Here is an 18,570-nt window from a genome sequence, read left to right as displayed (position 1 = left end):
GTAATAACTATAGAATGATGGAGGGCGAGTTATTGGTTTCTTATGTGGGTTTATTGTTAGGCAGTTTCATTAACGTCCTCCCAGCGTGGCAACAACACACAACAACAGCAGTCACTTTTTTGTATACCGTAAAGCAGTTCGTCTGCCGTAAACAGCAATGTTGTGACACTCTTAAACAGGACAATACTGCCATCTAGTGCATTTGATGAAAGCACTTTTGTGCGTGCCACACATCAATGCATCATCAGAGAGGGTGTTCAGCATGGTTCGAAAAATAGTGACAGAGAATAGAACAAGGATGGACAATTCAACCCTTAACTCAACAATGAGTAGATGAGTGTTGTGTGTGTACATGTGTAAATAAATGAACACTGAAATTCAAGTATTTATATATATATATATATATATATATGTATGTATGTATGTATGTATGTATGTATGTATGTATATATATATATATATATATATAAATGTATGTATGTATGTATGTATGTATGTATGTATGTATGTATATATATATATATATAAAATAAAATAAATATATATATATAATAAAATAAATATATATATATATAATAAAATAAATATATATATATATATATATATATATATATATGAAATACTTGACTTGGTGAATTCTAGCTGTAAATATACTCCTCCCCTTTTAGCCATGACCCCAACAATGCCCCCGTCCCACCCGACCGCGCCCACCCCCACCCCCTGCCCCCACCTACCGAAATCGGAGGTCTCAAGGTTGGCAAGTATGCGTCTCACCCTTTCTTTGTGCTCGCTTCTAGAAGCAGCACTTCATCCTCTATATATTTAGCTTCAAAAGATAAGGTTGTCAATCCTCATTTGTCCAAAAATAGTCATCTTTGTTGTCTGTTACCAAGTCTGCCATGATTACAACACACTCGCGTTGGTTTCTGGAATCAGGACATACATTTTGTTGCCCGAAGTCGGAAGTGCGCTGCTATAGAAACAGAACTCAATGCGCGGAGAAAATACGGTAAATATTGTACATATTACATATTATTATGAATTGACTAGCTTTATTTCTGAATGTCCTTAAAAAAACATGGGAGTGCTCCTGTAACTGATAAATAGACCAAAATCTAATGTCTATTGTAGAGGACGCTGTTCCTCCGAAATATACAAAATAAAACTAATAGTGAAGGGAGAAGTCCGGTCCTTTCGCTTTCTGGAAATGTGACCCCTAAAACGTTAAGTTGAATATCCCTGGTATATAGAGCAGATTAAAAATAATAATGTGGCCCCTTTTTAAAAGGATTGCAGTTGCATTGACCAAAACAAGCTAGCATTAATGCCTTGGCTGCCAGTGAAACAGGCGAGCTAATAGATGCTAAAACAGGGATGTTTTGAGGGCCACATTTCCAGAAAGCTAAGGACCGGGGGGCCGGATTTCTCCCTTCACTCTTAGTCTTATTTTGTATATTCTGGAGAACTACGGTAGACTTTTGATTTTGGTCTATTTTGTCATAGTTACAGGACTGCTCTGCTGTTTTGAAGGACCTTCTTCAAGAATGCGAGTCAAAGAGCATGTCTATGAAAGCACTCTTGTGTTTTTATGAATCTGCTCTGGAAATGTTAGTCTCGCACAAGTTTTATGAACTGAACTCATTGGCTACTACCAGTTAATTATCCCAAATGATGAAAAAGAGAGCACCTAAAATGGAACCTTGAGAAACACCACTTGTAAAACTAAAGAAGTTGAACAAATGACTAGTGACTACAACTGACGTAAACAAGCTACAGCTACAGCTACACCTTTCTTACATAAATTGCATTATGAAAAAGAAGAGGACTTAAAGGGCGGGCTTGAGGATCGCTTCAGTTATGTAAACCACAAGTTTGTACCTCAGTGTTCTATGTTTGCTAGCAAAGTTAAAATGTCAATGCAAGGATCTGCCAATGTTTTTACAGCGGTCCAAGTTCCTCTATACCAGTGTTTTTCAACCACTAGTGTGCCGTGAGATACAGTCTGGTGTGCCGTGGGAGATTATCTAATTTCACCTATTTGGGTTAAAAATATTTTTTGCAAACCAGTAATTATAGTCTGCAAATGATGTGTTGTTGTTGAGTGTCTTTGCTCTCTAGAGCTCGGCAGAGTAACCGTGTAATACTCTTCCATATCAGTAGGTGGCGGCCAGTAGCTAATTGCTTTGTAGATGTCGGAAACAGCGGGAGGCAGTGTGCAGGTAAAAAGGTGTCTAATGCTTAAACCAAAAATAAACAAAAGGTGAGTGCCCCGAAGAAAAGGTATTGAAGCTTAGGGAAGGCTATGCAGAACCAAACTAAAACTGAACTGGCTACAAAGTAAACAAAAACAGAATGCTGGACGACAGCAAAGACTTACTGTGGAGCAAAGGCAATGTACATCCGAACATGACATGACTATCAACAATGTCCCCACAAAGACGGATACAAACAACTGTAATATTCTTGATTGCTAAAACAAAGTAGATGCGGGAAATATCGCTTAAAGGCAGACATGAAACTGCTACAGGAAAATACCAAAAAAAAAGAAGACAAAAAGCCACCAAAATAGGAGCGCAAGACAAGAACTAAAACACTACACACAGGAAAACAGCAAAAAACTCTAAATAAGTCATGTCGTTACAGTACACCTACTTTGAGACAAGAGCTATATGGTTGGTTATGCTTTAAATTCATATCAATCAATCAATCAATCAATGTTTATTTATATAGCCCTAAATCACAAGTGTCTCAAAGTTCCAACAATTGCAACGACAACTTTTTACTGTCAACTGAGTTTTGTTTTTTAATGATTTCTGCTGGTCGTGTGCCTCCGGATTTTTTAAACACTAAAAATGTGCCTTGGCTCAAAAAAGGTTGAAAAACACTGCTCTATACAACAGGACCACTCTAATGTTTTTAGGAATTTGCCGTTTGTTTTAAACTAAACTCGATATGGGGTCGTACTCGGGCCGGATTTGGACCTTGGGCCGCCAGTTGAATAGCCCTGTGCTAAGCTAACAGATCCCGTAGAAATCCGACTTCTCTTTATGTAGGTCACCTCATGTATTTTTTGGTTTTGTTAAAATACACATTTACCAAGGACATGTTTTGCACCCCCGCTTTTTAAATTTTTAAAATTGTTTTGCAAAAAAAATACTTTTTAAACGCCACGAAACCGACACAACGCTAACAAAGCTAAGCTAGCAATGGCCTACTTGGCAGTATTCCACCTGTGTTTCCAAATGTATGTCATCTTCATTTTTTTTTTTGCTAGCTGATGGCGAAACATTGCTGCTGCACTGGAAGGGAAACAAACACAAAGGTTTTGGCTTTTATGCTGATTTCCCCCCCCACCCCCCCCCCCCCCCCCCCCGCTAACAGGAAGATCCTGACATGCTAATTAACAGGCTAGCTCCCGCCTCACTCCCACTTCTGCCTTTCCGCTTAACAAGCTAAATCGGGCTCGGAAATAGCTACATGGCTTGTTTCCTCAGAGGCTGAGGAAAGAGATGGGGCTTCTTTTTTTAGCATATGGCTGAGGAAGAAACACGTGTCTAATGTATTGTGATGGCGTGGAAGAACCGGAGGGTATTAGAAGCATGCATTAGCATCGTGTTATCATATCGCACAGCCAGAGGGGCAACACAATTGCTCGAACATGCAATCTAACGTGCAGCTAAGTGTTGCATCGCTAACTTGACCTGTTTAGCACAAATGAGCTATTGCCACTTCCATATGGCACCATGGGCTATGTAAATAATGTCCACCATTTAAAGCCTAGACGATTACAGTTCGCTTATCTCAACGTCCCTCCGACTGGCTGACTGACGTCGGCATAAGCGGTTGTTGACATGTTTTTTTACATAGCGACAGGACTATTGTGTGTGGTTCTGGGCGGTCCATAGGTGGCAGTGGCGTTTGCCCATACTTGCCTCCGATATAGACCTCCGATTTCGGGAGGTGGGGGGTGGGGTGGGGGCGTGGTTGGAGGCGTGGCTAAGAGGGGAGGAGTATATTTACAGCTAGAATTCACCAAGTCAAGTAGTTCATATATATATATATATATTAGAGATGCGCGGATAGGCAATTATTTCATCCGCAACCGCATCAGAAAGTCGTCAACCATCCGCCATCCACCCGATCTAACATTTGATCAGAACCGCACCCGCCCGCACCCGCCCGTTGTTATATATCTAATATAGACGATGCAAGGCATTAGTGAGGTTATAAAGCTTTTGCCTGTTAAAGAAAGGAGACTGATCCAATGCAGCACAGACATTCGCGTGCCACGCTGTCACGACCCAGACGCACACCGTGCGCAATCATATGGGAGCCGCGCTGAGCGCACCTCCAAGCGCGTCTCGCTGCCGGCGACGGCCGGGTATGGGCCCGACGCTCCAGCGCCATCCATTTTCAGGGCTAGTTGATTCGGCAGGTGGGTTGTTACACACTCCTTAGCGGGTTCCAACTTCCATGGCCACCGTCCTGCTGTCTATATCAACCAGGGTGAGCCCCACCCCTTTCGTGAGCGCACTGCGCGCGGAGTGACCCCTGTTACGCGCCCCCGGCAACAGGGGTGGCGGGCAGGTAAGCTGCGCGGGCGGAGCGCGCGGAGTGACCCCTGTTACGAGCCCCCGGCCACGGGGGTGGTGGGCAGGTAAGCTGCTTACCTGCTGCGCGTGACGCCGGCCGCGGCGAAGGCGGACGAGGCGGGGTGTCGGTGCGGTGGGCGCGGTGGTGACCCTGGACGTGCGTCGGGCCCTTCTCGCGGATCGCCTCAGCTACGGCTCCCGGTGGGGCCCTCTCGGGGGAAGGGGCCTCGGTCCCGGACCCCGGCGAGGCGTCCCTTCTCCGCTCCGTAAAAGTGTCCATCTCTTTTCTTTTTTTTCTTCTGTTGTGGCATATGCAGCAGGTGCCTGCTCGTTTTTCGTATGTGGGTAACAACATTTAACTATGTATATATATTTCCGAATTGGTTTAACTGCCACCCGCCTGAATCTATTTAAAATCTAATTTTTTTTTATTTCAACCGCCCGACCCGACCCGACCCGCGGATAAAATCTAATTTTTTTTAATTTCATCCGCCCGATCCGCGGATAATCCGCGGACTCCGAGGTTGTGCCCGCAAACCGCGCATCTCTAATATATACAGGTAAAAGCCAGTAAATTAGAATATTTTGAAAAACTTGATTTATTTCAGTAATTGCATTCAAAAGGTGTAACTTGTACATTATATTTATTCATTGCACACAGACTGATGCATTCAAATGTTTATTTCATTTAATTTTGATGATTTGAAGTGGCAACAAATGAAAATCCAAAATTCCGTGTGTCACAAAATTAGAATATTGTGTAAGGCTAATACAAAAAAGGGATTTTTAGAAATGTTGGCCAACTGAAAAGTATGAAAATGAAAAATATGAGCATGTACAATACTCAATACTTGGTTGGAGCTCCTTTTGCCTCAATTACTGCGTTAATGCGGCGTGGCATGGAGTCGATGAGTTTCTGGCACTGCTCAGGTGTTATGAGAGCCCAGGTTGCTCTGATAGTGGCCTTCAACTCTTCTGCGTTTTTGGGTCTGGCATTCTGCATCTTCCTTTTCACAATACCCCACAGATTTTCTATGGGGCTAAGGTCAGGGGAGTTGGCGGGCCAATTTAGAACAGAAATACCATGGTCCGTAAACCAGGCACGAGTAGATTTTGCGCTGTGTGCAGGCACCAAGTCCTGTTGGAACTTGAAATCTCCATCTCCATAGATCAGGTCAGCAGCAGGAAGCATGAAGTGCTCTAAAACTTGCTGGTAGACGGCTGCGTTGACCCTGGATCTCAGGAAACAGAGTGGACCGACACCAGCAGATGACATGGCACCCCAAACCATCACTGAGGGTGGAACCTTTACACTAGACTTCAGGCAACGTGGATCCTGTGCCTCTCCTGTCTTCCTCCAGACTCTGGGACCTCGATTTCCAAAGGAAATGCAAAATTTGCATGGTTGGGTGATGGTTTGGGGTGCCATGTCATCTGCTGGTGTCGGTCCACTCTGTTTCCTGAGATCCAGGGTCAACGCAGCCGTCTACCAGCAAGTTTTAGAGCACTTCATGCTTCCTGCTGCTGACCTGCTCTATGGAGATGGAGATTTCAAGTTCCAACAGGACTTGGCGCCTGCACACAGCGCAAAATCTACCCGTGCCTGGTTTACGGACCATGGTATTTCTGTTCTAAATTGGCCCGCCAACTCCCCTGACCTTAGCCCCATAGAAAATCTGTGGGGTATTGTGAAAAGGAAGATGCAGAATGCCAGACCCAAAAACGCAGAAGAGTTGAAGGCCACTATCAGAGCAACCTGGGCTCTCATAACACCTGAGCAGTGCCAGAAACTCATCGACTCCATGCCACGCCGCATTAACGCAGTAATTGAGGCAAAAGGAGCTCCAACCAAGTATTGAGTATTGTACATGCTCATATTTTTCATTTTCATACTTTTCAGTTGGCCAACATTTCTAAAAATCCCTTTTTTGTATTAGCCTTAAGTAATATTCTAATTTTGTGACACACGGAATTTTGGATTTTCATTTGTTGCCACTTCAAATCATCAAAATTAAATGAAATAAACATTTGAATGCATCAGTCTGTGTGCAATGAATAAATATAATGTACAAGTTACACCTTTTGAATGCAATTACTGAAATAATAATAATAATAATTTTACCTGTGTGTATATATATATATATATATATATATATATATATATATATATATATATATATATATATATATATATATATATATATAAGAAATACTTGACTTTCAGTGAATTCTAGCTATATATATATGTCTTAATAAGGTTATCCAAAAAATAGTGCTCGATACCGTAGTAGAGCGCAATATATGTATGTGTGGGAAAAAAAATCACAAGACTATTTCATCTCTACAGGCCTGTTTCATGAGGGGGGGTTACCCTCAATCATCAGGAGATTTTAATGGGAGCATTCGCATACCATGGTTTATATAGGGCACAGAGTGGGTGGGTACAGGCTGGCGTAGGGGCGTGGTGATTGGCTCATGTGTTACCTAGGAGGTGTTTCCGTCTATGGCGGCATGCTGTTACAATTTCGCTGCGCTTGTTGAGGGATGACAGGTCTGGACGGTAAATAATAAACAGTTTCTCTTTCAAGCATAGGTTGCATCTTTTATTACCACTATTGAATATTCAATAACATGGCAAATTCTTGCATCCAGCACACCTTACAATAGTGGTAATAAAAGATGCAACCTATGCTTGAAAGAGAAACTGTTTATTATTTACCGTCCAGACCTGTCATCCCTCAACAAGCGCAGCGAAATTGTAACAGCATGCCGCCATAGACGGAAACACCTCCTAGGTAACACATGAGCCAATCACCACGCCCCTACGCCAGCCTGTACCCACCCACTTTGTGCCCTATATAAACCATGGTATGTGGGCTTTGTACCGAGGATGTCGTTGTGGCTTGTGCAGCCCTTTGAGACACTTGTGATTTAGGGCTATATAAATAAAGATTGATTGATGATTGATGATTGATTGATGCGAATGCTCCCATTAAAATCTCCTGATGATTGAGGGTAACCCCCCCTCATGAAACAGGCCTGTAGAGATGAAATAGTCTTGTGATTTTTTTCCCCCACACATATATATATATATATATATATATATATATATATATATATATATATATATATATATATATATATATATATATATATATTTATTTTATTATATATATATATATATATATATATATATATATATATATATATATATAAAATAAATACTTGAATTTCAGTGTAGATTTATTTACACATATACACACACATAACACTCATCTACTCATTGTTGAGTTAAGGGTTGAATTGTCCATCCTTGTTCTATTCTCTGTCACTATTTTTCTAACCATGCTGAACACCCTTTCGCAGGTACCCAGAAAGGTTTCGAGTTCCACCAAAAAAACTGAATCTCTGAAGACAGTATAAAAATCTGTGTTAAAGGTGTACAAATACTGGTTGTATAATAAGCATGTTGTTGTTTACAAATGAGGGTTAAGAGTTCAGTACTAAAAAAAAATAAAAAAAATAAAAAGTGGCTTAAGTACAGTTTTTTAATTGAGCTGCTGCATTTTTTGTTTGGGTTGTTTATTTATTTTAAATAACTTCCACATTTCTAAAAGGGGAGGAATGTAATAGAGTGATCTTTGTTTGTCTGTTGCCATCTCCTGGTGAATGTTGGCTATAGCGTACTGGGGTTACTTTTTGGTTGGCCAACGATTTACGTAGTGTTGCGCACCTGACGTCAAGTGTGTGAGTCTGTTCTGAAGTCTACAGTAAAGAGACGTACTTCATCACCTCGCCTGGTTATTTCCTCCAACTCAATATATTACAACAACATTGCTGTTTACGGCAGACAAACTGCTTTACGGTAGAATAAAGCATGACTGCTGTTGTTGTGTGTTGTTACCGCGCTGGGAGGACGTTAATGAAACTGCCTAACAATAAACCCACATAAGAAACCAAGAACTCGCCCTCGATCATTCTACAGTTATAACGTGTTTGGGCAGACACACTGTTTATATTGTGGGAAAGCGGACGTGAATACAGGCTGTTGACACGTCACTCAGGTCCGCATGGAGCTGGAGGGGGCGTGGCTTCCAGCTCAGCCTGAATTTCGGGAGATTTTCGGGAGAAAATTTGTCCCGGGAGGTTTTCGGGAGAGGCGCTGAATTTCAAGAGTCTCCCGGAAAATCCGGGAGGGTTGGCAAGTATGCGTTTGCCTGTTAGAGCCATTTCAAGAGAAGAAGCGTTATCGAGCTTCGATGGCCGCTTGGAAGTGTGATGTGCGTCTTGTTGGAAATTGTTTTATAGACGCCAATAATCGGCTTCATTCCGCCAACATTACAATATTTGTAGTCATATCCAACCTTTGCTGCGCTAATTTCTTTTTATGTCTCGATCACAGAACGACTAGACCAGAGGTGTCCAAAGTACGGCCCGCGGGCCATTTTCCTTATTAAACTTGTGTTCACTGTGGCCCGCGGGATGCCTCCAACTTCCATCCATCCATTCATTCATTCTCTACCGCTTGTCCCTTTCAGGGTCGCGGGGAGTGCTGGAGCCTATCCAAGCTGCACACTTAATTTTAAATATCTGACACCATAGTATAGTTGATGCAACTTTGCCGCCATCTTTTGGACATTGTGAGTAATTCAGATCAATGATCATAAATTTCTATATGTATGACCTAATCCAAATAACCTTTTCCACTCATGGTGCAAATAAACTAACACAAAAAGTCAACACCTACGGTTGCACATAACACAACCTGCTCACTGAACGTTGGGGATATTATAAAAAAAAAAGTCCAAACACAACACATAATTCAAAATGACATCCATTTAAATCCCCTGCAACGCATGATGGGAAAAATGCAAAACACTCTCTCCACACTTCTCCATGTTTGCCGCATTTTAGCTGCTTGACATATCCGATTGATTACAAAATTTTAAAGGGTTTTATAAACAAGGGCTATGGGTAATTGCCAATGTGACTCATAGCTAAAACATCGCCAACTACTGGCCTGGCATGCACACTACAAAGTTTGCGCGATCATCATTTTTCAGTAGAGTCCAGAATAGGGATGGACTGAACAGCCTGCAATTGTATATCGTTGATATATGTCGTTATTTCAAAAGGCTGCAGTATATATCACTTGGCATTTTAAGGATAATAGAACCATTTCAAAACAGGTTTATAAAGTCTCCTAATTTAGCTGCAGTAAAATATTGCGTAATATTTGGTTGTATTCATTTTTCAAAACTATTATTGATCTACTTGCTAATTTACTGTTAATATCTGGTGGAAAATGTTTATATCTAGACATCTGTTAAAATGTACTAAGCATTTTGTATTATTTTATTTTGATACTTTAAATTAGTTTTGGGTGATACTTAGGGATGGGTACGGTTAACATTTGAACCGAGACGGTACCAATTCCCGATACTTGAATTGTGAATAAATGCAAACCCAAGACCTCTACTGATTGTAATGGAATTGATATGGAAACGATAAAAAGGGTTATTGAAGAGACCACAGCAACTTATCATTTAAACATTTTAAAAATTCCCAAAGAAAATGAAAGATTGGTGATAAAATGTCCTAAAATTGTTGAAAAATTGTTGAAATGTTTTTAAAGGTGAACACTCGTGGACAACCAATACGGATACAAAGCCAACATTTCAACATTGATGGCGTTAATTGAAATAACGGAAGAGATTACCAATGCAATAGAAGGTAAACAGTGTGCAGCTGCAGTGATTATTAAGAGGTGGGGGAAAATAATCAATTTTTAGATGCATCGGAATTCAGACATGGATGATTATAAAATCGATTAGTAAACATCATTAATCGATTTATATATTGTAAATAAAATAATGCAGACAGTTCTAAAATTTGACTGACTGCAGCCAACCACCTCACCGAGTGATCCGAGCAACTCCTTTGTTTTAGGGCACTTATGTTCCAGTTTTGCACACATTTCCATTAATTTAATAAATGTGGGTATTATTTAACTGTTTATTTTCACAAATGCACTGTTTTTTAAAGTTGCAAGTGATAAGCGCTTATTTAGTGAAACGAAAAAGAATGTAAAACTGCATTAATTAAAGATGCATTAAAGGGGAACATTATCACCAGACCTATGTAAGCGTCAATATATACCTTGATGTTGCAGAAAAAAGACCATATATTTTTTTAACCGATTTCCGAACTCTAAATGGGTGAATTTGGGCGAATTAAACGCCTTTCTAATATTCGCTCTCGGAGCGATGACGTCACAACGTGGCGTCACATCGGGAAGCAATCCGCCATTTTCTCAAACACCGAGTCAAATCAGCTCTGTTATTTTCCGTTTTTTTCGACTGTTTTCCGTACCTTGGAGACATCATGCCTCGTCGGTGTGTTGTCGGAGGGTGTAACAACACGAACAGGGACGAATTCAAGTTGCACCAGTGGCCCAAAGATGCGAAAGTGGCAAGAAATTGGACGTTTGTTCCGCACACTTTACCGACGAAAGCTATGCTACGACAGAGATGGCAAGAATGTGTGGATATCCTGCGACACTCAAAACAGATGCATTTCCAACGATAAAGTCAAAGAAATCTGCCGCCAGACCCCCATTGAATCTGCCGGAGTGTGTGAGCAATTCAGGGACAAAGGACCTCGGTAGCACGGCAAGCAATGGCGGCAGTTTGTTCCCGCAGACGAGCGAGCTAAACCCCCTATCGACCCTAGCTTCCCTGGCCTGCTGACATCAACTCCAAAACTGGACAGATCAGCTTTCAGGAAAAGAGCGCGGATGAGGGTATGTCTACAGAATATATTAATTGATGAAAATTGGGCTGTCTGCACTCTCAAAGTGCATGTTGTTGCCAAATGTATTTAATATGCTGTAAACCTAGTTCATAGTTGTTAGTTTCCTTTAATGCCAAACAAACACATACCAATTGTTGATTAGAAGGCGATCGCCGAATTTGTCCTTGCTTTCTCCCGTGTCACTGGCTGTCGTGTCGTTGTCGTCGGTTTCGCTTGCATACGGTTCAAACCGATATGGCTCAATAGCTTCAGTTTCTTCTTCAATTTCGTTTTCGCTACCTGCCTCCACATTACAACCATCCGTTTCAATACATTCGTAATCTGTTGAATCGCTTAAGCCGCTGAAATCCGAGTCTGAATCCGAGCTAATGTCGCTATAGCTTGCTGTTCTTTCCGCCATGTTTGTTTGTGTTGGCTTCACTATTTGACGTCACAGGAAAATGGACGGGTGGTTAAAATCAGGCACTTTGAAGCTTTTTTTAAGGATATTGCGCGATGGGTAAAATTTTGAAAAACCTTCGAAAAATATAATAAGCCACTGGGAACTGATTTTTAATGGTTTTAACAATTCTGAAATTGTGATAATGTTCCCCTTTAATAATCGTTTTTTTATCGAATCGTAGCTCCTGAATCGTAATCGAATCGTGAGGTGCCCATAGATTCCCAACTCTAGTGTTTATATCCAACTAAAGCACTTAACACAATTAATCATACTATTTTAAGAAACAAATTGGAACCATATGGCATCAGAGGGTTAGTCCTGAACTGGGTACGAAGTTACTTAAACAACAGGAAACAATACGTTAATGTCTACAATGCTAAATATATCTTGTGGCGTACCCCAGGGATCAATACTGGGACCAAAATTGTTCAATCTCTATAAACGACATTTGTAAAGCCGCGTTAACGCTGCCGAGCAGACCGGGGAAGAATTCTCACAAGAAGTCAAATAAATGCGCTGTCGGATATTAAAACATATTTAGGGATAATTATTGACCGTGAGAGTATTTGTTTTATTCTTTAATGAAAAGTGGGGGCTGGTGCTTGAGCAGTGGTTATTACCATCTACTTGACTCATTATTTTTATTATAAATATTAATTACTGGTATCATATGTGTATATATTGTATCTGCTGATGTAGTTCTGTTGTTTAAAAAGGGATGATACACATCAAAAACAAATATCGGCGCTGATAATCGGACTGGCTGATAATCAGTAGATCTTTATCAGACACAAACACACACACACACACACACACACACACACACACACACACACACACACACACACACACACACACACACACACACACACACGGTGTGTTTTCCTATGCTGTGGTCTCAGCAGGCTCTGACCACATAGTAGTTTACCACTAAATCACCCCGACTTTGTGGGCATGCTCATTAATCTCCTGCACGCCGTTCATGGAAAGCACGTATATACACACACACACGCACCCACACACACACACACACACACACACACACACACACACACACACACACACACACACACACACACACACACACACACACACACACACACACACACACACACACACACACACACACACACAAAATAACCCTAAGAAGGAACAGCCTCCCCTTTCTCATCTCCATCAAGTAGAAATAATCAGTTCCAGGGTGAAACTGTGTCCATGGTAAAAGCTTTATGACGCGTACAGGCAACGTTTGAAGTCACATGCTAACTTGCTAAGTGTCACACAAGTGTAAAAAGAAGCGAGCCGTGGCATGACAGTGAGTTAGCAGACTGAATCTTTCATCTTTGAATCTATACTGTATGTTCTTATAATATTAAAACGAGTCCTCGAATGAATCTGAGAAGGATATGTCTTTTCTTACATTTTTAATTTGTATTACTTTTTTTATACTCCACTCACTTCATGTGACTTGGCTTCCTGTCCTCTGGTGTCGTTCGGCTCACTCTGTCTCTTGTCATCTCTCGCACTTTTTTCTTTCATCTCTCTTTCTCGGTCTTTGCTGCTTCTTTCATCTCCTCTGCCGTAAGCAGACACGGTGGGGCCCAACGCGTCCCTAATGAGAACCTCAATGTGTCCTCTAATGATGGATGTGGAGCTGTGTGTGTGTGTGTGTGTGTGTGAGGAATTTGTCAGTGTGGTGCGTGGCTGACTTGTGGGCCCCCTGGTGAGCCTCCTGACCCGGGTTACAACGTTGACTGTGAGCTATTGAGGTGCCCAGAGTGTGTGTATTGTACCATGTGACATCATCACTGTGCCATAAAGTTAAGTGTTTTTAACTTTGATTTAACTTGGATCTTGCAGAAATAATGGTCATAATTTATTATGAAACGTTGGACCGGAGGGTCAGCCACTTCACTATCATCCATCATTGCAGATATTAGATATTAATATCTCACTGTAATGTACGTCCGAAGGAGTTGCCGCTGGAGTACCCAGCATGCATTGTGCGCACTTTGTACAAACCCCGTTTCCATATGAGTTGGGAAATTGTGTTAGATGTAAATATAAACGGAATACAATGATTTGCAAATCATTTTCAACCCATATTCAGTTGAATATGCTACAAAGACAACATATTTGATGTTCAAACTGATAAACTTTTTTTTTTGTTGCAAATAATCAATAACTAGAATTTGATGCCAGCAACACGTGACAAAGAAGTTGGGAAAGGTGACAATAAATACTGATAAAGTTGAGGAATGCTCATCAAACACTTATTTGGAACATCCCACAGGTGTGCAGGCTAATTGGGAACAGGTGGATGCCATGATTGGGTATAAAAACAGCTTCCCAAAAAATGCTCAGTCTTTCACAAGAAAGGATGGGGCGAGGTACACCCCTTTGTCCACAACTGCGTGAGGAAATAGTCAAACAGTTTAAGAACAGCGTTTCTCAAAGTGCAATTGCAAGAAATTTAGGGATTTCAACATCTACGGTCCATAATATCATCAAAAGGTTCAGAGAATCTGGAGAAATCACTCCACGTAAGCGGCATGGCCGGAAACCAACATTGATTGACCGTGACCTTCGATCCCTCAGACGGCACTGTATCAAAAACCGACATCAATCTCTAAAGGATATCACCACATGGGCTCAGGAACACTTCAGAAAACCACTGTCACTAAATACAGTTTGTCACTACATCTGTAAGTGCAAGTTAAAGCTCTACTATGCAAAGCGAAAGCCATTTATCAACAACATCCAGAAACGCCGCCGGTTTCTCTTGGCCCGAGATCATCTAAGATGGACTGATGCAAAGTGGGAAAGTGTTCTGTGGTCTGACGAGTCCACATTTCAAATTGTTTTTGGAAATATTCGACATCGTGTCATCTGGACCAAAGGGGAAGCGAACCATCCAGACTGTTATCAACGCAAAGTTCAAAAGCCAGCATCTGTGGTGATATGGGGGTGCATTAGTGCCCAAGGCATGGGTAACTTACACATCTATGAAGGCACCATTAATGCTGAAAGGTACATACAGGTTTTGGAACAATCTATGCTGCCATCTAAGCGCCATCTTTTTCATGGACGCCCCTGCTTATTTCAGCAAGACAATGCCACGTCACATTTTGCACGTGTTACAACAGCGTGGCTTCGTAAAAAAAGAGTGCGGGTACTTTCCTGGTCCGGCTGCAGTCCAGACCTGTCTCCCATCGAAAATGTGTGGCGCATTATGAAGCGTAAAATACGACAGCAGAGACCCCAGACTGTTGAACGACTGAAGCTCTGCATAAAACAAGAATGGGAAAGAATTCCACTTTCAAAGCTTCAACAATTAGTTTCCTCAGTTCCCAATCGTTTATTGAGTGTTGTTAAAAGAAAAGGTGATGTAACACAGTGGTGAACATGCCCTTTCCCTACTACTTTGGCACGTGTTGCAGCCATGAAATTCTAAGTTAATTATTATTTGCAAAAAAAAAAAAAAAAAAAAGTTAATGAGTTTGAGTTCAAATATCTTGTCTTTGTAGTGCATTCAATTGAATATGGGTTAAAAAGGATTTGCAAATCATTGTATTCCGTTTATATTTACATCTAACACAATTTCCCAACTCATATGGAAACGGGGTTTGTAAATAACTGTTCAAGTTACGTGTTTGTTGTTAGCGATTTGTCGTCGTTTCCAACATAGAATGGTACTTCATCGTCGTGTGTTAGCTTAACTGTTGAAAGGCTATTTTCGGTTTGTAAGTTGTGTTGTCTGATTGTATTTGTACAAAAATCAATCATTCCCCAAATTTCACAAAATACGTTAGTTTGATAGCTTGTGGTTTATTAAAAGGTAAAACTGCATTACAGCTAAGGGATGAGTACTGTTCACATTTGAACCAATACGGTACTGATTACTTTTGTACTCTAAACTGATTACCGTATTTTATTTTTCGGAGTATAAGTCGCTCCGGAGTATAAGTCACACCGGCCGAAAATGCCTATGATAAAGAAGGAAAAAAACATATAAGTCGCACTGGAGTATAAGTCGCATTTTTTGGGGAAATGTATTGATAAAACCCAACACCAAGAATAGACATTTGAAAGGCAATTTAAAATAAATAAAGAATAGTGAACAACAGGCTGACTACGTTATATGAGGCATAAATAACCAACTGAGAACGTGCCTGGTATGTTAACGTAACATATTATGGTAAGAGTCATTCAAATAACTATAACATATAGAACATGCTATACGTTTACCAAACAATCTGTCACTCCTAATCGCTAAATCCCATGAAATCTTATACGTCTAGTCTCTTACGTGAATGAGCTAAATAATATTATTTGATATTTTACGGTAATGTGTTAATAATTTCACACATAAGTCGCTCCTGAGTATAAGTTGCACCCCCGGCCAAACTATGAAAAAAACTGCGACTTATAGTCCGAAAAATACGGTATTCATGTAAATAGTTGTTAGTCTATATGTGCCCTTTGATGGTCTGGCAACCAATTCAGGTTGTACAAAGTCCGCTGCAATTGGTTCCTGCTCACCTGTGACCCTAACGAGGACAAGTACTGTAAAAAAAAGAAAAGGGGTGCCTGTTTTTACAATAAAGTCCTGAGAAAGCTGCTTCAGCCGCAAACCATCACTGACCTGACGATGCCACTCTCTCTGCTTTCTTCTCAGGCTTTTGGGAACGCCAAGACGGCCCACAACAACAACTCCAGTCGCTTTGGCAAGTTCATTCAGGTCAACTACCAGGCCAGTGGCACTGTCAGAGGGTGAGACACACTAATGCACTGCACGCTCAATATGACAATCATTTCTCATGCAAGCAAACCTCTGTCTTTCCTATGATTCGGTTTTCACTGAAAGTGTTAGCTCAAGTTTTGCCCCTGTTTCCGTATACCTTCTGTTATCGTACGGTCAACCATTGCACGTGACAAACTAGCCCGAGTATCATTCCTTTGAATCGAGTTATTGTACTTATTTTATTCAGTCCAACTGCAAGGGAGTCCACAATTGGAGTTGGGACCAAAGAAAGTTGCGAGTCCCAGCACTTAAATAAAGAAAGTGAGAAACACTATTGAATTCCAGAAAAAACACATACCAAAGTACGTATGTGGCGGATTCAGTAACAGTAAAAGTGACCTTAAATGTTCGTTTATACATTTCATTCATCATTTGTATTTATTTTGCAATGTTTTCTGCATGTAAGACTGTAATTACTCTCTAAAATACAAAATATTTATGTAGGTATTTTCAGGGTATTTACATGTGCTTTGGTTTTCGTCTCACTTTTTGGAATGGAGCACTAACAATAACCGAGGTTTGACTACAAAGTTACTGACTATCGATGAATAATGGATAGTAATTAGTAGGGGTGTCCAAAAAAATCGATTATTTTCGAATTAATTGCAAGTCTCTTTTGTAACGATTCTTAATTTTTTTAATAAAAAGGAATATATTTTTATTTATTTATTTATTTAATATGTCCTGTCCAGCCATTCAGGCAAATCGTATTGTTGATGTAGATCAGGGGTGTTAAAGTCAAGGCCCGCGGGCCAGATCCGGCCCGGAATGAATTATCTATGGCCCCTGGGATGATATTTGATTAGTATTAGAACCGGCCCGCAGGCCACAGCCGCATGCTGCTGTTTTACACGCATCAATACTCCATCAGGGTTGGCGCTAGGAATTTTCAAACTGGGGTTCCAGGGACCCCATCATGTTATAAAAATGGGGTCCCACAGTACATTTTTGGGGTTCCACTTTTTTGTAACCGTTTTGAAAACAGATAATAAATGTATGCATTATTCTGTTGTATCTCACATTCTATATTGTGTTTTGGAAAAAGGTTGTCATGACATTAAAAAAAAGAAATACAAAAGAAAACACATTTTTATGCATATGTTAATTTATTCAGTTATAAACATTAATTCACGTTCTTCTTTTCTTCATGGATCTAAACTTTTCTGCTGCCGGTATTTTTTTCTATATCTTTATTGTAATATTTTCAGAATGTATTTGTTCTATTTTTGGCCAAAGTAAGACAAAGAAAACAATCGGAAGTTGTCTTTATTTTTTATTTTTAATGCCATGATTTTAATAGTCCGGACCACGTGTGCACAGATTTTCCTTCATGTGGCCCCTGAGCTAAAATGAGTTTGACACCCCTGATGTAGATGATCATATCTGCTGTACAGATTTACTTTATAAAAGAGAAGTGTGGGATACTTCTCTTGTTGCCTTATTTGTATTTAACTTTATTAAATGTGTGAGTAGAATTTAATTGAACAAAACCAGTTTTATTTCAAGTAATATAGAAATTGAACAGAGCTGTTTGTCTATTTTATGGAGAAATGTAGTTAATCATAAAATTGGCACCCAGTGTTATTAAAAAGCATAGATTCTTGAATCAAGAATTGTTTTGAATCGAGAATGGATTCTTAATCGAATCGTTACCTCCAAGAATCAAATCGAATCATGTGGTGCCCAAAGAGTCACACCCCTACTAATTAGGTATGTGCTGATCAGTACTGGCCGATTTTCATGAAAACGTACAAGATCGCCATTGCCGATAAATGCCTTTTAAAGCAGATCTCGGCGATTCCCTCTGGCTGACACTATTTATTTTGAGTCCCCCCATTGACTAACTAGCAGTTAATTATGTATCTCCTTACACAGTGTGGAGCCGCTCCTCTGAGTTGATAATAATAACCTAAATTGCG

At 40.5% G+C, this 18,570-nt stretch overlaps 1 protein-coding gene across 7 annotated transcripts in view; it reads left to right on the top strand.

The window, feature by feature from the left end:
- Positions 1-18,570, top strand: part of LOC133572122 (unconventional myosin-IXAa-like) — a 278,579-nt gene that overhangs the window by 126,569 nt on the left and 133,440 nt on the right. For all 7 annotated transcript variants that reach the window (XM_061924842.1, XM_061924841.1, XM_061924840.1 and 4 more), the window contains exon 3: positions 16,526-16,620. In XM_061924842.1, the coding sequence (XP_061780826.1) occupies positions 16,526-16,620 (95 nt within the window). The remainder of the gene's footprint in view (positions 1-16,525; positions 16,621-18,570) is intronic.

The sequence above is a fragment of the Nerophis lumbriciformis genome, linkage group LG29, assembly GCF_033978685.3.
Source record: "Nerophis lumbriciformis linkage group LG29, RoL_Nlum_v2.1, whole genome shotgun sequence".
In the NCBI taxonomy this organism is placed as follows: Eukaryota; Metazoa; Chordata; class Actinopteri; order Syngnathiformes; family Syngnathidae; genus Nerophis; species Nerophis lumbriciformis.
The sequence above is the reverse complement of the archived record's forward strand: the minus strand, read 5'-3'. Positions and strand labels throughout refer to the sequence as shown.